Source organism: Capsicum annuum, chromosome 3 (assembly GCF_002878395.1).
Source record: "Capsicum annuum cultivar UCD-10X-F1 chromosome 3, UCD10Xv1.1, whole genome shotgun sequence".
In the NCBI taxonomy this organism is placed as follows: domain Eukaryota; kingdom Viridiplantae; phylum Streptophyta; class Magnoliopsida; order Solanales; family Solanaceae; genus Capsicum; species Capsicum annuum.
In genome coordinates, this window is record NC_061113.1 from 223022992 (window position 1) to 223044708 (window position 21717).

The 21717-nt window shown below is 35.2% G+C and overlaps 2 protein-coding genes across 5 annotated transcripts; both read left to right on the top strand.

Annotated features, from left to right (window-relative positions):
• The first annotated feature begins 3970 nt into the window (after positions 1–3970).
• Positions 3971–10725, top strand: LOC107866143. 3 transcript variants are annotated; one of them, XR_007053650.1, is made up of 8 exons: positions 3971–4323; positions 5097–5251; positions 5349–5461; positions 5862–6129; positions 6281–6932; positions 7224–7381; positions 8902–9025; positions 10411–10725. XR_007053650.1 is itself a non-coding variant. In XM_047409400.1 (8 exons), exons 5-8 carry the CDS (start codon positions 6819–6821, stop codon positions 9384–9386), a joined length of 567 nt encoding a protein of 188 aa, XP_047265356.1. In that variant the 5' UTR covers positions 3975–4323; positions 5097–5251; positions 5349–5461; positions 5862–6129; positions 6214–6818; the 3' UTR covers positions 9387–10398. The 3 variants fall into 3 exon arrangements, 2 of the variants coding, with proteins under 2 accessions (XP_047265356.1, XP_047265355.1); XM_047409400.1 differs by lacking the exon at positions 10411–10725 and adding an exon at positions 9216–10398 and having other exon boundaries at positions 3975–4323; positions 6214–6932; XM_047409399.1 differs by lacking the exon at positions 10411–10725 and adding an exon at positions 9216–10398 and having other exon boundaries at positions 3975–4323.
• Positions 10726–13474: 2749 nt separating this feature from the next.
• On the top strand, positions 13475–19332 carry LOC107863194 (probable RNA-binding protein 18). 2 transcript variants are annotated; one of them, XM_016709010.2, is made up of 5 exons: positions 13475–13770; positions 17390–17481; positions 18399–18472; positions 18581–18707; positions 18781–19332. In XM_016709010.2, exons 2-5 carry the CDS (start codon positions 17479–17481, stop codon positions 19039–19041), a joined length of 465 nt encoding a protein of 154 aa, XP_016564496.2. In that variant the 5' UTR covers positions 13475–13770; positions 17390–17478; the 3' UTR covers positions 19042–19332. The 2 variants fall into 2 exon arrangements, with proteins under 2 accessions (XP_016564496.2, XP_016564497.2); XM_016709011.2 differs by lacking the exon at positions 17390–17481 and having other exon boundaries at positions 13488–13770.
• The last annotated feature ends 2385 nt before the right edge of the window (positions 19333–21717 follow it).

The following is a 21717-nucleotide window of genomic DNA, read 5'->3' on the forward strand; positions in this document are numbered from 1 at the left end:
CTTTTTTGAAAAGTTATTTTGGAGGTTTGTTTTGACCTCGATTCAAAAGTAGGCAATATGGATATCGTTGGCTTTATTTTGACGCGTAGATTCTATATTTCTTAATTTTAGTTGATTTAGGGATCGTTTGTGAGAATTAAGGTTGTGGGTTGAAGTATTGCGAATCGATTTTTGACCTTGAGGTAAGTTATGACTTAACTCTTTTAGACTAGGCTGGGTAGTTAATTTGTATACAAAATGTATGTTAAGGGTATGATAACTAATCACGAATTTGTCTATCTCAATGTGTTGTGCCCATGTGGGGGCCTATATGGGATGTAATTGTTGGTTTTGAGATATTATGTGATATGTGTGATCGTGTGGGGTCCTGTGTGATGCCGATAACCTGAAATACATGTGAATAATTGTATTGTGTTGTTGAAATGTCTATTGTAGTACCATTGGTGTATTGTGTTATATTCAAACTTTATTGGCATATAAGCCATGTGAAATTTCATGGATGGTGGAAATAATGAGTAAATATTGGCTCATGTAGTTGTGGAAATATATCATTGTGGATGGTTATGGAAATACATCATGTGGATGATTGTGGGAATACTCATTGTTATTGTTTGTGAGCATTACATCCTCATACTATACTCATTCATGAAACATTGGTACCACTGTGGCAACCTCTGAGAAACACTGGCAACATTCTTTTAAAATCCTTCCCAATGGATGTTTTAGGAAAGAGATTTTGTGGCATCTTATAAACTCTCTACGAGAGATGTTCTGGGGAGGAAATATGATATACTGATTGTATATTAGTTGACGACCCCCCCATGGGTCCTACGTCGAGAGGCTTGCCTTCGTAGGTGTATACGGAGGTTGTGTGACAACCTCGTGCATCTTCATTATCATCATTATCATCATCATCATTATCAGCATCTTATATATTGAACTTACCTTATTGTGTTTAAGTTGTGTTTGAATTTCCATATTGACTTATCATACCTTATTCGTGCTATCTTTCGTTAATTATAGTTGACAATCTTGTATGTGCATGTTCTTCCTTGTCTCTACTTGTATGTAATATAATGTATACTATGTTCTACTTGGTTTTGTTGTTGCAATATATTATATATGTATATTAGAACTTTTATTGGAAGCGGTGTGGGCTATCATTCTTGGATATTTTCTGATTGCAGGTGACGTGCACTTAGTGTGTATTTTGTATGTCTTATTTTCTACTTTGTTCGGTTGGCCTATGATACCTACTGAGTACAAGTGGACTGTATTCACTCCTACTGTACCTTTCTGGTGCAAATTTAGGTTCGAGTGCACCCCACATTGCTTGGCTTGGGCGATTGTTGGAGTTTTCAAGGTAGTGGATGACTTTCAGGTGTTCGGATGTCTTCTACTATCTTCTCTATCATCAGACTATGTCTTTATTAGTTTTTAGAGACAAAGTTGTAGCTGTTGAATTTTCTTATGTATTTTATTTGAATTCGAGTTGTACTAGATACGTTTTTATACTGTTGACATAAGATTTTGAGAGATATGGATGCATTGTTGTTTATATTCTTTTTGCATCTGTTATGCTTATATGGTTCGACTTCGTTCTAGAGGCCTTACCTTGGGGGTGCTTATATCTTTTTTTCTTTGTGTATTAGTTGGGTGATAGGCTTACTTGTCAAGGTACACGGCGAAAGTGCCAACATGACCGTTGAATTTTGAATCATGACATTCTACAATAGTCTTCTTCTTGCCTTTTTATTTCTAACTCTTTATGAGTACAAAATCCACCCAAACCTTACCTTGATATGATCATGAATTGCGATTGTAGCACTTGTTCATTTTGACCAGTGTTGCTCTTTTCTCACCCACCAAACATCTTGATCCCCGAAGCGAGCAAGAGAAGAACCACATTATCTAAGTGACTTGATTTAGTCCCAAGCATGCCTTTAACATAGACATAATGATGCTTCATCTTAAGTAAGTTTGGACTAAAATTCAATTATATAGACATTTGTGTTGATTGATTATGCTACAACACACACGATATTTAAAGATAAAAAAAGTATTTTGTTGATTTACTTATGATTAAGGTGAATGTAATCAGAGTTTCAAATAATGCTAATTTGATTGGAGGTTTTGAAAAAAAAATCAATTTTACCTAAGGAAATAAAACCTATTATAAACAATGTCATATTCTTTTCTAAGTCTCGAAGGAGCTTATTGAGTTTTAAAGATGCTAATCAAAATAAATGTATATCATATTAAGGATAGAGAATGAAATTAATCTTGAATATATTAATAATACAAAGAATGTCTCTAGCCATAAATTTGATATATAAAAGTTTAATAATGTCTTCTGACTTATATCAAATAAAGATTAGTACAATTGAGGAATATTTTGTCGTAAATGAACTGATTCAAAAATACTTCGTACTTTGACATGATCGATTGAGATATCCCACTTTGGAGCTTGTTTTATTCTTAATAATTGTAGTCTAATGTATGATATTTATCTGATTCATACGAAACTCGATCTTAAATTAAACATGCTACATGTTTATATATGGGATACTATTATAAGTTGGTGATCTACAAAATCTATCATGATACTTGATCAAATTATGTTGAGACAATATCTATTCATAAAGTAAGCCGAGAATGTGCATGACAGAGGTCAGTAATACATCACATTTAGTAAAATCACATTTGAAATGTGATAATTGATACCCATGATCTTACATGAAACCAATTTAATATGCACAACCCAATTAAAAAGATGATTCATAAAAAATGTATACATCCAATAGCGTATATAAATGGTATGTATATGAATCAAAAGTCCTTTTCTAATGCATACACAATGCATCTACTAGAAAATACAATGTATGTTGCGTACATGTAAAGTATATATTATATGTACGACAGCTATATGTGTGATGTTTTGAACGTATTGAAGAGTCTTATTTATTCGAATACAACTCATATAAAGTGCAGATATGGTATATTTCACTTGCACATAGATATAATATACCTAATGAAATTTTATGTGTTTATACAACTTGATTGAACAAACATACGCGATGTATCCAACGAAGTTGCATCAACAAGATCGAACAAATAGACACAATGTATCTAACGAATTATATGTCTTGATACAACTAAGTTAAAGTGAAAATATAAAGTGTATCCAACAAACACATCTTCAATCAAACAGACATAAAAGCGATCGAATACAACTTCAAAATAGTAGCTATCAATCATAATAAATACTAGTGGTCATAATGTTGATTCGATGGTGCAACACGCTGAATGAATTTTAAATAGCAGGAATGAAACTTAAATCTAACTAAAGACAAATAGAACTTGTTTTTTTTTTTTTAGAAAGAAACACGCCGTGCAAATTCTTATTACCTATCAGAGATTCTATCAGACACATTATGGACATCAACAAACTCCTCTCTCAATTGAATGTAAAAGAGGAATGTAAAGAACCCGTAAAAAATATTAAAGATCAAACAAAAACATGTAACTGAAATCATTGCATATACAATATTCTACAAAGAAATCAGAAAAAATATGCATCAAAGAAATATGAATGACACCAAAATTAAATCAAGACATAAAAAATTAAGAAAATAATAATTCATAACTCCAAAACATGAACAAAATCAAAACATCAAACAGAGAAGAAACAAATGGGATAAAAATATACCAGCCAGAATATGATCAGAATAATCTAAAAAGAACAGAATAATCTAAAAAGAAAATAATAAGCAAAGAATTTTCAACTATAAAGAAAAGAGTAGAACTTATATAGTGAGAATTGAGGCTGAACAAAAAATATAAAAGAATTAAAATGCAAACGAACAATGATATATTCTAATATATTTCTAATATATAGAAGAGCCTTGGAAGCTTTTGTGGTCGTCCTGCCAGCTTCCAAGGGCAGTTACGTCTTTTCATTAAAACTTTTATACGAGTTGTTCTCCAACATCATCTGGTACACGGCGTAACTATGAAAAACAAAGGCGGTTTCTTAATTTCAATCTTACCATTCCTAATAACTGATAATAATGTAATGGTTTAGTTCATAGGTAGTTTCTCACACTTTGGCATAGAATAGCTTCCTGCTTCTATGTGAGTTCTGTTAAACATTTTAGTTTTCGACTTCATCGCTTGAGTGTTTCTGTATTAAACAAACATTTCTGTTGTATTAGGCAACTGTTTAGGAGACTGATTCTGTATTTTTATTTAACATTTGTACTCTACCTTAAAGCTTTTGGTAAAGAAATTCCCAACCTTGAAGCTTCCGATTCAACAGTCTCTGTGAGTTCTCTTTGGTGATAACTTTTGCTGTTTCGTTGATCTGCATATTGTTGTTTTGGATTCCTTACTTATGCAAGTTGGTTACTTTATTATCCGTTGTTTCGACTCTTCTACTGAGCTGCTATGGTATGTGCTTTCACATATGATAATTTTAGCTAAAAGTCGCAAAAGTTGGGACGTCTTGGTTAAGCATTCTCGCTGACAAATTGAATTGTCCTTTATAAGCTTACAATGTTTTGGACTATTTTAGAATTTCCTTTCCCCGTCTTTGCACATCAACAATCAGTAAAATGGATCGTATTAGCCAGACGAATAGTTATGAGGATGACATGTTACGTTCTTCAGTAAGTGTCCCGTGGTAAGGTTTACATGTGTTTCTTGTTGACTATTTAGAGCTCCATTACAAAATTCTTACGTTGCGTTTGAAATGGTTAATCATATAGAAATGTCAGCGCCTTCAGGGAGAACATCGGGTTGAACAATCACATTTACCCTTCCATCATTATATAATGCTTCCTACAGATTTCAACAAGATTACCGATAACCAACACCTTCTTCCAAATGAGAGCTCAGCAGAGAACACGTAAAGAGAACACACTTAAGTAACTACGCTGAGAAACCACTGAGCTGAACACGGTTATATAAACTTCCGACAGAATTTGCCTTTTAACTACCACAGGAAGATTAGAAGTACTTAACACTGACTAAAGACAATTTACTTAACAATATATTGTTTTCATTCTCATAACTTACAGAGGATCATAATGAAACAGGGACCAACAAAATGGACCAGAGACTTCTTGTGAACGCCATCACAAAAGAAACTATAGGCTGGAATTGTAAGGCCCAAGTAGTAGACAGGTTTTGGCCTCGCCAGAGCAAAGACTCCTTCGTCCACTTCCAAACAATACTCGTGCAAGATGAAAGCGTAAGTTTTCCTGTCACAGGTTATTCCAACTCTTTAATGGTTATTCAGGGTACATTATAATATTTCTGCTTCCTTATTGTTGGTGTTGTCTTGGTAGCGATACAGTTGCTTCCGTTATATCCCTTGCCTGCTATACCTTCATCTCGTGAACTCTTCTCTTCCCTTATCAAGTATATCCGCATTTGGTCAAATATTTCTTCCCATTCTCAGGTTTGTTCCTTCTCTTGATGTGTTCAGTTATCACTGCCTGAAAGCATTTGTTCCTTTGTGGGAACTACATGTAAAAAAAAAGATGTGTCAATCTTTATTCCCGTTGTTTCCGTTTGAAATCATGGGCTTTAAATATATTAATATAAATAAAGAAGATGTCTGATGATCTTCATTGTGCTTAATCTGCCTTAGTACATCCGCATTTACGTACTTCTCTTCTTCATACTCTTGTGTCTTTCCAAAATATTTATCATGTGGAATGAAGATTGTTACGGAATTGATACACAAGCAAATGTAACAAAACAATTTTCTCAGAATTGGACAGACAGAAAACTTACCTTCATTCCTCTATAAATTGTTCTTGCATATGTAAAACTTTTCCTCCTTTACTTGACTACAGGAACAGTAGGTTTCCATAGTACCATACGGTGATGACATTCCCAAATACGAGAAACTGTTTGTTCTTTTTCAAACATATTTGGTTTCTTCGATGAAAGTTAGGGATCCCCGTGGTTATTCAATACGAGCCGCTACGTACGAATGGGTGGATACACAATTATTCAATACGAGCCCATTACCAGCATTGGAAGAACCTCTGCCTGCTCCAACAAAACTGGATGCACTTCCATTCTTGCATATTGAACACCAACATCCAGGTGTTGAATTTGGTAAGCTCTCACTTCGCACCTTTATCTGTAAATACGCCTTATTAACTGACTTACTGCCTAACATTTTACTTGTCATTACATTAGATTTACTGGCGGTGGTGGTTAATTGCAGTGACATACAATATACAGCTAACCAAAAAAAATATCTCAGGAAAGCGAATGTGATGGGCCAGAGGAAAGTTACTCGTGATGGGCCAGAGGAAAGTTACTCGACTCCTTACATAGAGTTCACCAAATCTCCTGGTTACTTGATGAAACATACTTGCATTGCAGTAATAAATGCATCTGCTATATCGAACAACAATAAACCTTTTCTATTTACTATATGGGACGATCTAGCAGACAATGAAGGAGCGGCATTATTACACCACCTGCATGAATACCCTGTCATTCATGCCAAACATATAGGTGTTACTGAATTTCGCTGTAGTATGTCATTTGCCGTACTCTCGGTAACTCTTCTTTGTTAATTCTTCCTTCTGTCTATTCAACTAAAGGGGCTTCCCCTCTTTTACGCACACAGCTCTAAGATTGACAACAAGATATCAAACAACAATTTTAATAAATCCTCAGTACGTGCAAGCTACTACATTGATGAACTGGTATTCGTTAGCTTACTCCCCTTTAATAGCACTATATAAAAATATTTTTGTTTACTTAACATTTTCAGGGTGAGGCACAATGAACAAATGTTACTATCTTACACTCCAAAAAGTTTATCATTATCACCTTCCTCGCTGAATCTGGCGCCTTTTGAAGATCAAGTGTTATCTATATCAGCCATTACAGAGTTGTTATCTACGGTTAGTTTACTCCACAATGTACATGTAAGTGTTAATTATTTCCATGAGCGAAAAAAAATGACTAGCCTTACTCGCATCACACCAACAGAGGCAAAAGTCTACTTTTGTGGTACTGTACACCTAATATCTAATAGAAAAAGCATCAGCCAACCAACTAAATTTACAGGTGGTTGTCGCTTCCGACAAAAACCACAATGCAATCATACACGCATAGGTACTTCAAAAGTGTAGTCCATGGTCTAACCACATATATCTTCAACTTGATAATGTTAGTGTATCCTAATATTGCAGGTTCAAACTTTCCCCGTGGAAGGCAGAATATCACTTCCGAACCACCCTCAATCATTTTACTTGCTCGCTTTCTCAACCTGCAGTCACTATGTATGTCCCAAGACTATAAAAACAGTTCAGTGCTTCAACTGTAACCTACGTCGGGTATTGGTCCCCAGGTAAGTGCTACTTTAACCGCATTATCTAATCTCTCCAACGTGCACTTTGTTGTTCCTTCGTCTATCAATTGAAGGGATGTTATCTGCAATTCCCTCACACTAACATCATATGTTGGTGTGAATTCTACTGCAATCTGTTCAGCTGAAAACAGAAGGCGAAAAAAGCCAGTAGGTGTAAACGAAAAAAATAACAAAACCAAAAGTGTAACAACCTTACATTCATCCATCTATTTCGTGTACATCCACCGAGATGTTTCAGGTCTCTTGTTTAGGCAGGTTGTAGAAAGTTAAATTGGGGAAGTTGAACAAACTTATCATTATGTTTTTGTAGAAAATGTCTTATGTCGAAAATGTTTTATAGTACGGAGTCATTTTTCTTTAATTTAGATTAGGAAGTCGTTTCCTGCATCAATTTACAGTGTTTGTAGGGAATAAGCATGTGGCATGTGAGAATTACCTCAAGCGGCTTCTGAGGTATGGCAATCCTGGTTTAGTCTAAGTAAGAACCAATCCTGAGAAAATAATATTAGTATGCAAATATATTCACTGCTTAATATTTTCCCCCATGTCAGACAATAATCCTTTTCAGTGAAATTAAGATGATTTGATTACAAAGAGTGCTCAAGTATCACTGTCGCATGGCAGAGTCATGAATTATAATAGTTCGTTGGTCTTTACCAATCATTATTTGGCCGATCCATGAAACTGGTGCCCCGAAACCAATCGTGCCGTGCATGGATTCATATAAGCAACTAAATAAAGCTTACACAACAAAAACATTATGATCTATGAGGAAAACTTAGGCTTCACTAGCAATTATTTTTAATCAAGAGACGTCACTGGAAATTATTCTTAGGCTTCACTAGCAATTATTTTTAATCAAGAGACGTCACTGGAAATTATTTCCGGTTTAACTTGGAGGAAATACCATTTCACACAGAAGAAACGTCGACATAGTTTTTGTTTTGACAGTGTTTTCTATTTAACTATTTTCACATTAATGTGCATCTATCCCACATAGTTTTTGTTTTGATAGAGTTTTTGTTTTAACTATTTCTCCGTTAATGTGCATCCATCGCACACATCATGTGCTCCACTCTTACTTATAGATCATATCCACGGGTGTCAATGTGTAATGCCATTAAAGTTTACGAAAATGTCAAGGATGTTTTTGTCTTCTCTTCCGGCTTTATCTCACCAAATTGCATGAATACACTGAACAAAAAATATTTTAAATACTCTAGCTTGCTATAACCTTCCCTTTGAATTTATCAGTGCCCACAGAACAAGATACTACCTTAGTTGGCTGCTTTGCTATCTAAACAGATAATTTTATTCGCTTTGTCGTAAATTGGTCACATAAAACGGTTCTAGCAGACACAAAAAATCCAAACAGATACACTTAGACATGTCTACATGTTACGACTCCATTCTGGCTGAAACTTTTGTACTGCTACTTCTTATCTTTATAAAAAAAATATTTGCCCATGTATTTTAACATGGTTTTATTTTATTCACAGGTGCCACTTCGACCTTGACATCAAGGATGCAACTGGCACAATTACAGCAACCATCTCTGAAGCGTTGGGAGAAAGATTATTGTCCCTAACTGCTGAACAAATATATGAATCTGCTGCAGTTCAGGTACAGAATTTCATACCACTACCAACGACGAAAACTCCTTCTTTTACAATTATCTTCTATGGATACATAAAAATACCATGTTACACATGCTCCTACTTAATGTGATATGTTTTACTATTTGCATTTAGCAAAAACCATTCTCTGTTGCCCATCTAAATCACCAGCTCACTCATAACTGTTTAAACTTTAGTTAGGAAAGCCAGTTTTCAAATTTCCAGACCAAAAACCTAGTATGCTGGGTCTTGCGTCCTTCAATGAAGTAGAAAGCTCAGTCCACGCAACATCACCGTTACCCACGACTTCAACAGAGACAGGTAAGAAGCAGAGAATTAAACCACCCACACCAGCAAAAAAGAATTAGAGGTAACTGCACTTTTAATATTTTAGTTGCTACATTATAGAGCTTAGTAATTCTGAACCAAACGGTAAAAGAAAGCGTGCGTCTGCTGTTTTCAATATTCGTGGAAGTTTTCTCTTTGATAAAAAAACTGTAATATTTTTATATATAAAATTTGGCATAGCGAGAGTGATAGAGATTAGAAAGAGAGGATTTGAAGCTGCAACAGAAAACGTGCGTCCGCTAATCTTAATATTCATGGAAGTCTTCTCCTTGATTAAAAAAACTTTAGTATTTTTATATATAAAATTTGGCATAGCAAGAGTGATAGAGATTAGAAAGAGACGATTTGAAGCTGCTAATAGTCCAGCATATCTATGTTTGAGAATGTTGGAGTCAAGGACTCTAAAATCAGAGAGGTAAGTTGAATGGCATTACATCATGAGCAATCTGTGGTATAAACTACTTGATCTCCGCACTCTACCAGTTTCCCTGCTTACCTTATGCAAGTCCAATAATGAAATAGTCAGTTCTGTGTAATACATAACTTGAAAGTGCTTGAAAGAAATTGTCTAAACCAAAATTTTCCGTCTCAATTAGTTTAAACAATCTTTTATGGGAATACAAGGGCAACTTTCCCAAAAGAGGTCGGCGCTATTAGGACATGCCTCTTATCTTGTTACTACTGCTAATTCCTTTTCCTGAATAACTTCCGTTAATGGATTTTATCGAGCACAACACTAGCCCTTAGTTTGTCTTTTTTCCTTTTGTCAATGTATATGTTCGCATAACTTTCAGTGGCATGGAATTGTTCATATTTTCAACTATTTGTCCACGACTTATTTGTTGAGGCTTATCGGAAAAACACAAACCTGATTTAATGTAATTGAACTAATCTGGATAATGGTCAGTAAAAAAATCCTCCTCTTAAGTTATTACAATTTCATTCATAATGTTACCGTTTCATATTTGGATGCAATATGGGCCTCAAATTTACTGCTTACTGTACCAAATAACCATGTCTAAACCTCTTACATTTCCCTCGTAGGTGGTTAAACCCAAAACTAAATGCGGTAGGGTCAAGTGGTGTGTCATGTACAGCTAAATTTTTGTTGCCTCCACCAACTTCATCGCACGGTATAGCATGTACAGGTGCTTGCCTATACCAACATCAGATCACAGGCTGCATGAACAAACTTTCTGCGTTTTGCTGTCTGCAACCACAGTCTACCATGGTAGACGTACATGTTCATAGTTTTTGGTATGTAAATAGGTCATAAGAAGGAATGAACTATTATGGTGATAGTTTTTGTACGAAATATTTGCGTATACTTTAAATCTTACTTCTCTTGCTTAAGAAAATGTGACATTTGTATGCTTGCCTATACCAACATCAGATCACAGACTGCATGAACAAACTTTCTCTGTACCATGGCAGACGTACATATTCATAGTTTTTGGTATGTAAATAGGTCATAAGAAGAATGAACTTTTATAGTGATGGTTTTTGTCACGACCTGAACTAGGGCCTGGCCGTGACGGACATCCTGATCCATGAAGGCCCGGTCGTCCTACTCTATCTAGTAATTATGCACAACATTCACATAATAAAAGGAGATGCAAAAATATCATACTATGGATTTAGTTTAACAATAAGGAATGAAATCCGAACTCAACTAAACAACATCTGGAACAGTCTGCGAAGTCGCTACTGCATGAAAATCTGACAACTATCTGAAAGCTGGAACAAGACCCCCAGTAGACCAAAACAACGAAATAACATAATCTGAAATAACAGGCCTTCTGGAACAAAGAAGGCTCACCACTGCATAGATCACTTCTCTCTGGGATACTCTACTGATTAGCCGGACCCTTAGACTGAGCCTCCGAACCTGGGAGGTAGGGGGTCAATACAGATGTACTGGTACGCAGAGCAAATCTAAAATAATAATTTATCTTTAACATATATGAGAGCAATTTAAAAATAGTTCATAAACATATCATATAGTAAGAAATCTCATGGGCATTTCTGAAAGACACTGAAAGAAAATCATCTGAACTCTAAGACATTCTTTGTTTTACTTCTGCGCTAGGTGGTATACCCTACAACTCTGAAATTCCATGGGCCATATGGAATCCGTCATTGACTCGGTGTGGAAGCCTCCAACCCAAGTGTGCCGCAAGGGTTGGAGTCTCTGACTCTGCTATGCCACACGGCCGTCACCAGCGTAAAAATAATATATCCAGATCGACAAATCACGATTTTAGGCTAAGAGTTACTTGAACTCTAGCCCTCTTCAGGCAACCACCTAACTCTCTTTATGCCCATTTTTAACTCTTTAAGACAAGCATTCTCTGAAAATATACTCTGAAAACTCTAACTCTGATATGACATACATTTATATGGTATCGTCATACCATTGACTTGCAAGTCACATCTCTGAGTCATTATTAGCATCTAATAATCTCTGTTTCAAAACATAAATCTAGGACCACCATATCAATAAGTCATTTCAAGAAACTCTTTCTTAAAGCTCATGTAAACATATGCAAGAAACTCTCTTTTTCACCATTTCAAATACACAAGGTGGTCATGTCACAGATATCAATCATATGCAATTCTTTCTTTTTTAAGACAAGGACGAAATCATAACAAGAAACTCCCTCTCGTCATCATAAAAATCATGTTAAATACTTAAATATTGAAAAGATCCTCTTCAAAACATTAAACAAGCATCTCAAATCATTCCCAACAAGTTCATCAACTCTAAATCATCAAAGAGAGGGGTTTCAATAATAATGCTCTCAATCAAATCTTCAACATCATACATATTCATATAAGTTTAAATCAATTTAAGGGAGAAAGTCCTAAAGACCAAAACAATAATATCATCAACACACTCAAGATGCGAAATTTAAATCATAAGTTCCAAAGCCCCTTTAAAATTCATGCTTGATAATCTTTAAATCATGTTCTAGTGTTGATAAGTCCATGTAGTTTTTAGGATAAACCCCACGTACCTCTATTTAGGAAATTAAAGGATGATTCTTGATGCCCACGGTTTGGGGATTCCAAATCTTCAATCAATTTCTAAAACCCACGGTTGAATCTTGAGTTGTTTGGGTTTTCTTGTTTGAAACCCTAAGGGGTGTTCTTGATGGTTTCTAATGAAAATATTAATAATGAGGTCATTTGGGATTAAAATTCTGTGTTTAAGCTGATAAGGGGAGTGAAAAATACCCAATATACCCTTAATGAGATGAAATAAAAATATAATTGGGAGCCCGATTTTATGGGCTACCGCGACACGCCACGATCGCGGTAGTTCACTGGAAATTGACGAATGGGATTTTTATGGTCACCACGAAGCGGAGCCATCGCGTTGTCCCGCTGGTTGAGACCTGGAACTTCAGCGCGATGCACCGCAATTGCGCTATGCTACTGGAATTTGACAATTGATAAATAGGCCCACTCCGCGATGCGCCAAGCACCAAAATGACGGTGTTTTACGATTATGACTTAAATTAGCCATAACTTCTTGCCCAGGTATTGGATTTGGGCGAATCTTATATCAACGGAAAGCTTATTCAATTTTCCACATGATAAAAAGTCAAAATTAGGAAAATTATATATGGTTTAAACTTTACTCATTTTGGAAGCCAAAAATAAGACTAAGTCTCTTTGACACTATTCTAGTCATTTAACTCTAAGAGCATATTACAATGAGCTAACGCATGGACGATTTTGCGGGGTGTTACAGTTTTTGCACGAGATATCTACGTATACTTTAAATCTTACTTCTCTTGCTTAACGAAATATGACATTTCAAACAGTCCATCTGATGCAATTCTGGTAATGACATACAAACTTGACAATTACAAATCATAGCAACGTCACTATTGTTAGCCCCGTGCTAGCGCGGGCTTCTACATCTAATATAAATAAAAAATGAAGGAAAGAGAAAGGCATGAAAGAGACACCTTAGAGTTAAAGGATGTGGACACTTATCACAGCAACATACAGGGTTATAATTTAAGTGAAATTACAGGTTTAGCTTTCGTCGTCCTCAAAAGTCACTTATTATATAGAGGGTAAATCTATTACAAAAGATTTTTGTTCTGTTGCTATATTAGGTAATTATTTAAAATTATTAACTAACAAAAATAAGAAAAACAACATTATTGTTGGTGGGCTTGAAGTCTTTATTGGGCTGAGTGGGAGCAGGAAGTCCAGTTATAGAACACATCCAGTGAACTCACTGTTCGGATAGAAGGGCACAGAAGAAGAAAGAAATGGGACAAAACTAATACTAATCCAATACAAACCTTCTACGTGAACAAATTTGGTTCCTTTGATCCCCTTTCTTCTTTGTTTTTGTTCATCAAAAATAATCCAGCAAAAGTTCAAGTAAGTTCAGTTTAATGTGCTGCCTATATATGTATGTTCCAGTTTTCTGCTAGATTTGTTGATTGTTTAATACTACTAAGTTTCCATGTTATTGGAGCTTTAACAATATTATATTGAAATTGTATGAAATGTCTTGTCTGTAGCTCCAGTTTTCTTTTTCCATAGTAGAAATTGTTGGTTATACTATCTTTTTGTTCGGTTGATTTGCATCTTGGCCTGCTTTCTACATGTATTTAAGAGCTCCAGAGTTCCACAGTGTTTCATATTACTTGTCTCTGTCAAACTTTCACGCTCCTTTATAAAGCTTTAATTAGAGGTATATTTTATTAAACTAGCTCAAGTACTATTTTATGTAGTTATTTGAATAATACTAAGGGTAACAATGAAAAATATATAATAAAATTCTCTTGATTTCATAAATTACAACAACAACAACAACAACAAACCTAGTATATTCCCACATAATGGGGTCTGGGGAGGGTAGAGTGTACGCAGTCCATACCACTACCTCTAAAGAAGTAAAGAGGCTATTTCCGATAGACCTTCGACTCAAGATAAAAGGCAATATACAAAAGCATCAAAAGCATAGAACACGATAAAATAACATAGTTACGACATTCACAAAAAAATTTGTACATTGCCAAACAAAGGACCCCAAAGTCCACCTAAATATTGCCTACGACTCATCCACACCCTTATTCCTCTATCCTAATGCTTTTCCTCCATATCTTCCTATCTAGGGTCATATCCTCAGTCTGTTGTAACTGCTCTGTCACGTTTAATCACTTCTCTTCAGTATTTTTTCGGCCTACCCCTACCCCATTTGAAACCTCCTAAGGCCAACCTCTCTCACCTACGAACTGGGGCATCCGTGCCTCTCCTTATCACATGACCAAACCATCTCAACCTCACTTCCCTCATTTTATCCTCCACTGGTACCACTCCCACTTTCTCCCGAATAATTTCATTCCTAACCCTGTCATTCCTTGTGAATCCACACATCCAACACAACATCCTCATTTCCGCCACCTTCAACTTTTGGATATGAGAATTCTTAACCGGCCAACACTCCGCTCCATACAACATAGCAGGCCGGACTGCAACTCTATAGAATTTGCCTTTCAACTTGGGGGCACCTTCTTATCGCATAGAATTCCCGAAGCGAGCCTCCATTTCATCCAACCTGCCTCAATACGGTGAGAGACATCCTCATTTATCTCTCCATTTCCCTGAATCGTAGACTCAAGATACTTAAAACTATCCCTCTTACAGATCGCCTGAGAATTCAACTTCACTACCACCTCCTCCTCTTGCCTCGAGTCACTAAACTTGCATTCCAAGTACTCCGTCTTGGTCCTATTCAACTTGAAACCGTTAGACTCCAGGGTTTGTCTCCAAACCTCCAGCTTATCATTAACCCCTTGCCGCGACTCATCAATCAGAACTATATCATCCGTGAAAAGCATACACTAAGGAACTTCGCCTTGTATATTTCGCGTCAACACATCCATCACCAAAGCGAATAAAAACGGACTAAGAGTTGATCCCTGGTGCAACCCTGTCAAGACCGGGAAATGAAACAACTATTTCTAGTATGGGGGCAAAGAAATATGAAACGGAGAGAGTATGTGTGTCTCATGTGAGTTCCAACTTGCTGGGGTTATATAGCTTATTTATTACTAGGATTCGAGATCTTGCTTTACTAATCAAGCATAATGATCTACTTGGAGTAGAATGCTGATTTGTATTGTTTTTTCCTCAAGTTTATGATACTGAGGAAAAAATAGAAAATTGTCAATATGGAAGATGAAGGTTACCTGACATAAATTGTGAAAATTTTGAAGACTGAGGAGGGATGGATTTGAAAGGGGAAGTTGTGTATTATTGTTGAGTGGTTAGCAGACAATTACAAGTCATTCATGACTATGAAACATGATCTGAATGATTGAGGGTTGTGGCATGTTACTGTTCTGGTATTTATACTTCGAAAATGATTTTATTGGCCAAAAGATGCAATTGCCCCGGGAGAAAAATATTTCTTAATAGATGGGTTTGGGGTCATCCTGTCATTCATTTTGAGAACTCAATTCTCTTTTTATTTTCCACAGATAAAGTAGATAAATTGTTCTGTTTACATTTGCGCTGGGGAGGAGATCATTCTTTTTTATGGATAGACGGCACAAGGTCTTAAGAATCTAATTTTCGCCTTTAAATTTCATATGCTAAGCTGTTTTAGTTCTTATCTATGGCCGAAAGGTGAAGTTGGTCTCCATCCCCTCCCTAGCTTTCTTAGTTTTGCTAGATGACATGGGATTACATCTTGGTATTGGTTTATGATAAATTAACAAGTATACGTCAATCTTAAGCTAGTTGAGGTTATGAATTGTGTTATCCAATGTTGCTCGGACTCTTCAAAAATACCGCGGGTACCTATCGTATCCTCCAAAATTAGTGCATTTTTGTAGAGTTCGAGCAAGATAGGTATTGTTGTGAATATAAGTAAATTATAAAGGTATGCTCTCTGAAACAGCTTAAGCTTTTAGATAAGATGGTTATACATTTCAACATGGTATCAGAGCCAGACCCATCCAAATTCTTTGTTCACTGATGTTGGGCCCCATATTATATTTTCCTCGCTCCAGGTAACAAATAACAAGGTCTGGGCGTGCGAAAGAGTGTTAAAGAGTACCACATCGGAAAAAGCATGAGTACTTGGTTTTCTTATATGGACTTTGACAATCCTCCCCTCATGAGCTAGCTTTTGGGGTTGAGTTAGGCCCAAGATCTATTTTTCACAGTATTATCCATTTCACTCCATTTGTACCTGGTCCATTCCAGTGTTCAATAACTTGGAATTCTATATTTTTTTCTACTAACTTTCGATTCATAAAAAGACTTTTAAAAATAAAGAAAAGACAAAAGAGACTCTTTCGTAGCACGGGATCATCTGCAATCATACCAACATGATTATGCCCTAATTCCAACTAGTTGGTATTGCCTTATAATTCATAGAGGAAATTGTTCATTTTACATCTATGGTCCAAAGGTGAAGTAGGAGACAAGCTCTCGTCTCCCCGTCCACCCCAGCCTAATGTGAGGTTCAGTGGAGGCGAGAGCAACCTAGATGTGCGAGGCCTTTGTAGAGAATGGAATAATTTTTTGAAACCAATAGGCAACTAAATATGAAACATGAAATCAGTGCTTTAAAGTGAACTTGGTTGCCATTAGCTCTTGTCCTCCCAAGGACAGGATGCATGGGGTAAATGCCTATGTTCTGGGAAAGATGCCTTTGCTTTTAGGAAGCCCACAAGACCTTCGGGATCAGTGAAAATTCGAGAATAAAAAGGTAAGGAGAATAAGAGTGGCTTTTCTTTTTGGGTTGGGATGAGAGAGGATGAAGAGAGGAGGGGGAGATGTTGGTAGTACCTCACTGTCTGATATGCCTAAACATAATGAGTTATGCTGAATTCTTAAGTTCACATGAAATTTATCTTCCTTTTCATGGTTACAATGCAGGGAAAGAGAGTGGGACTTCTGCTCAGCTATGTTGCAGCTGAACTTAGAAATATAGACTACTTAGTTGGAGTATTTTGAACTAAAACTCTCTTTGTAAATGCAGGTCTTACGCGGCGAGAGTATTTTAGACACCAACATTCTATTTTTCTTGTGGATTGATGCTGCATAGGTTACCGGGTCCATCTCTTCGGCATGGTACAGTCCACACTAAAGTCCATTAAACTCCATTTTTACTTCAGATTGAATATAGGGGTCTAGTCTGGCCCTTTCTTATTTAGGTTTTATGAGTGCGCAGCTTATGCTGATTAAAATAGCTTCTGCTTTGAGAAGTTTTACAGAATTGTTGTTCCCCAAGGGGTTTCCTGTAGTGGTAAGAATGCAACTGGTGAGGTTGGATTAGGTACACATCATGTGTTTGCAATCTGTTGCAGAGAAAGCCAAGTATTTAAGTGGAGAAGGGTAGAGGGAAGGGCCCATTATCCACTGAATTTTGACCTGCGCACCATTGGCTTTCAGGATTTTTCTCGGATACAGAAAAAAAGTTTTACAGAAATATCACTTCCTAAAAGATTTCTCAGTGAAAAAGTATAATTGCATACATTTAAGCTGTATTTGCCTATTTGGTATAATGGTAGGCATTTTCATGGAAACTGATCCTTCTTAAAACCATCTTGGAAAATGTTTTCTGGGTTTTTTTGTTAAAAAATATGTACCAAAGATTAATAATCATATTAGTAAATTGGAGACTCTTTTGATGAAACTATTAGTACTAGAGATTTTATAAGAATGTGAGTCTTAGTTGAAACAAGTAATATGAAGTTAAAAGTTAATATAGTTGTAAGGAAAATGACTTCCACTAGTAAGTGAAGTCATTTTCCTCCTTTTGATGGAAGACATTTCCATGTAAAAAAACTTTAATCATACCAAACACCAGAAAATAACTGTTTCTTGGAAAACATTTTCCGTCTTATTACCAATCACACACTTTTTAATATAAGTTACTCCAGAATGATCATAGCCAAATAAGGAAAGAAAAGAAAGAACTCTAGAACGTTTCATTTGTAATAGTGATTCTGGCAACTGATTATTAACTGTTTTTAATGTTATTGCAGGATCCTCATAACTCTTTGGATGATAAGTCCGAAAGCAGACTTTATGTTGGAAACCTTGATCTTAGAATATCAGAGTAAGCATAGATAGAACTCTGCAATCGAATCCCCTGGTGATCTTGTAGCATTGGAATACTATATTGCCCAGGACTTCTCCTGATTATAAATTTGTTTTCTTACAACAGGGCTGCTTTGATTAAGATGTTTTCTTCCTTTGGAAAGATTGTCGCGGAAGACTTCCTGTGGCACACTCGTGGCCCTAAGCGTGGGGAGCCACGTGGCTATGCTTTTGTCCAGTTTAGCACTAAAGGGGTAAGTTGCAGAACTCTCAGTTGCTCATCAGTGAGAGTAGTTACTGATTTCTATGTTTAAAGTGAGCATGCAGGAAGCTGTATTGGCCAAGGAGAAGATGCATGGAAGATTGGTCTGTGGGCGACCTTTGATCGTTAGGCTTGCCAGCGAGAAATATTTGATGGAAGGGGCTGGAAATTCTTCTTTCGGAGCTGGTGGTGAGACAAGCAAATCAAACTTTGTTGCTGGCTCCTCGGCGCAAATGAGCAAGAGTACCAAAATAGCTGCAATTAAGAACAAATTGAAGGCTATGGAAGAAGAGAGCCAGAACTCAAAGAGACAAAAAAATGGCTGACAAACTCAGTTGGTCCAGAGTTGCGATAGAGATGTCTTTGGATCTTTGTTTTATGAGAATGACGGGATAATATTATTATGGTTCATAAACCCCTTTGCAGAATGATATCGACTTTGTTTTGATTACCCCCCAAAAAAAGGTATCAACTTTGCAGATCTGCCTAGTGGTTTCCATGGTATGGTTACCATGGGAACATGTTTGTTTCCATGATTTCCTAAAAAGGGTGGTATGATATGGTACTATTTCATGGTTTGATAACCATGGAATCCATCAATTTATTAAACCACCAAATTGGTCTTTTTTTTTTTTTTCCAACTATGTCCTTATATAATTTTCTGTAATTCAATTTTACCCTTCACTACTTCTTAAACAAATAGTAGCTATTTCTATTTGGAAGCTTGAACTCAGGTGGATACCTTGAAAAGAACTACGGACAATAATACTAAATGGTCGAAGAGGAAGATATTCTACCTTGGTCAAGTGATATATTATGAAAGAGAAACAATAATACTAAATTGGGGAGATTAGACACAACCCTAAGACGGAGGTGATGAAGAGCAAGATTCTAGTTTATTGCATTACTGGAATTGCTTCAAAGAAACAGTTTATTGCTCTGCTTGTTTGTTTTCTGTACACAGGCAAGGCTTTAGAAGAAATAGCCTACATAAATTGAATTTAAAATTTATAATAATCGGGGGTATTTTAGTAAAATTACCCTTTACGATACAATACCATACCATCAAATCAAACAAAAAAACTATTATTAAACCACAGTGAACGATACAATCAATTCAAACATGGTACTATACCATATCATATTGTACCATACATTATGAAACCATGACAAACCATCATCCAAACAAGCTGTAAGGGGTCATTTGGTGTAAGGGATAAGAGTACATAATTCTGGGATAAAGTTTTAATACCTCATAATTGCTTGTTTGGTTGTGCAACTTGGATAACTTATATGGGATTATTAATTAGTATCAGGATAAGTTATCCCTTCCTCTTGGTGGTATAGTAATACTAGGATAAGTTGTCCTTGGGATAAGTAATTAAAATGACAAAAATACCTCCCACAAATTTTTTTAGTCACTTTTCACATTCAAGCATATTCATAATGTTTTTAATATCATTTAATAATAACGTTCACAACCTTCCCTACTCGTTATTTTATGATAAATCTTCATATTTTTTGTTTAAAAAATTACAAATTACACTATATAAATATATTTTTTATTTATGAATATATTATACGTTAAATTTATTTGACTGGTTATTATGTTTATTTATATATTTTGATTTCTCTTAATAATAACACAAATGTTAACTCCATTGTTGAATTACATATTTTAAATTGAATAATTTTTTAATCACTTAAAAATTGATATTGTATATACGAATTAAAATAAATTTTGATATTTTATAGTATATGAGTGATAATGTGTTCACGTGAAGGGACATAAACAATAAATTCTTTTTAATTTTAACAAACTTGAGCTGAAAATTTTATTTCAAACTAAATAAGATGTAAGATTTATTTTTAAACACATACAACATAATCATGGGAAGGCGCACACCAAAAAATTTAAGCTAAATAAGATGAAAGTTTTATTTTTAAATACACAGAACATAATCATGAAAATGCACACAGAAAATTAAGGTAAATAAGTGGGAAATTTTATTTTTAAGAATGAATAGTTAAAGCTTGAAAAGAAATTATATATATAAAAAAGCTAAATAAGGTGGAGGGTATTTTTATAATCAATTAACTTATTTCTTAGGAATTATACCATGCATATTATTTTGAATACAACAAACCAAACACTCAATAAGAAATAATTCCAACATAATTAATCCCAGTATAACTAATCCAGCATAGCTTATCCCAACATAACTTCTATTCAAACCAAATGACCCGTAAAATGATTTTAAACATAGGTAAATTACATCACATCACTAACACATTATCTCACATCTTAAAAGTTGGGCTTAAGTCATCGATAGGATCAGTGGCAGACCCAAAATTTTATACAAGTGGGCTCAATTAGTAAATAGGGAATTATCTTGATAAAGTACCTTCAAGCACAAACAAAGATTTGCTCCTTGTTCTTTTATTTGTTCTTTTTGTTAATAATATAATAGCAAAATAATTCATTCATTTTTAAAAAAAAACTCAACCAAATTTTAATTTACAAGGTTGAGAAAAATTCTAAAAAAATTATAAAGAACCTATTAGCATTTTCTTAAACTAAATATTATAGTAAATTAAGAAATTATATATAATTTCAACTAAAATAGTAGCATGTTTTAGCAAAACATAATGAAAGGGAGTGCTAAAATTCAATTATAAGAAGTTAAATGGTTTTTTTGGAAGTAAAATAGATTTTAGATTTTTATATAATTTGAATAAGCAAAAAAATAAAATAAAGGTGAAATAGACCTTTATATATATATATAGGCCACCTTTTCTTTTTTATTTTTGGTAACACAACCAATGGAAATAATTTTTTGGCAAACTGTTAGCCAACGAGCGCTACATAGAACACTGAACTCAAAAAAATAAAAGCCAAAAATTGTATCATCCAAAACTTAGCTGTGGGGATTCGAACTTGGGTAGCAAGGATGATTTGAACCCACTTGGCCACTGCTCCGCGATAATTTCTGTGTTATGTG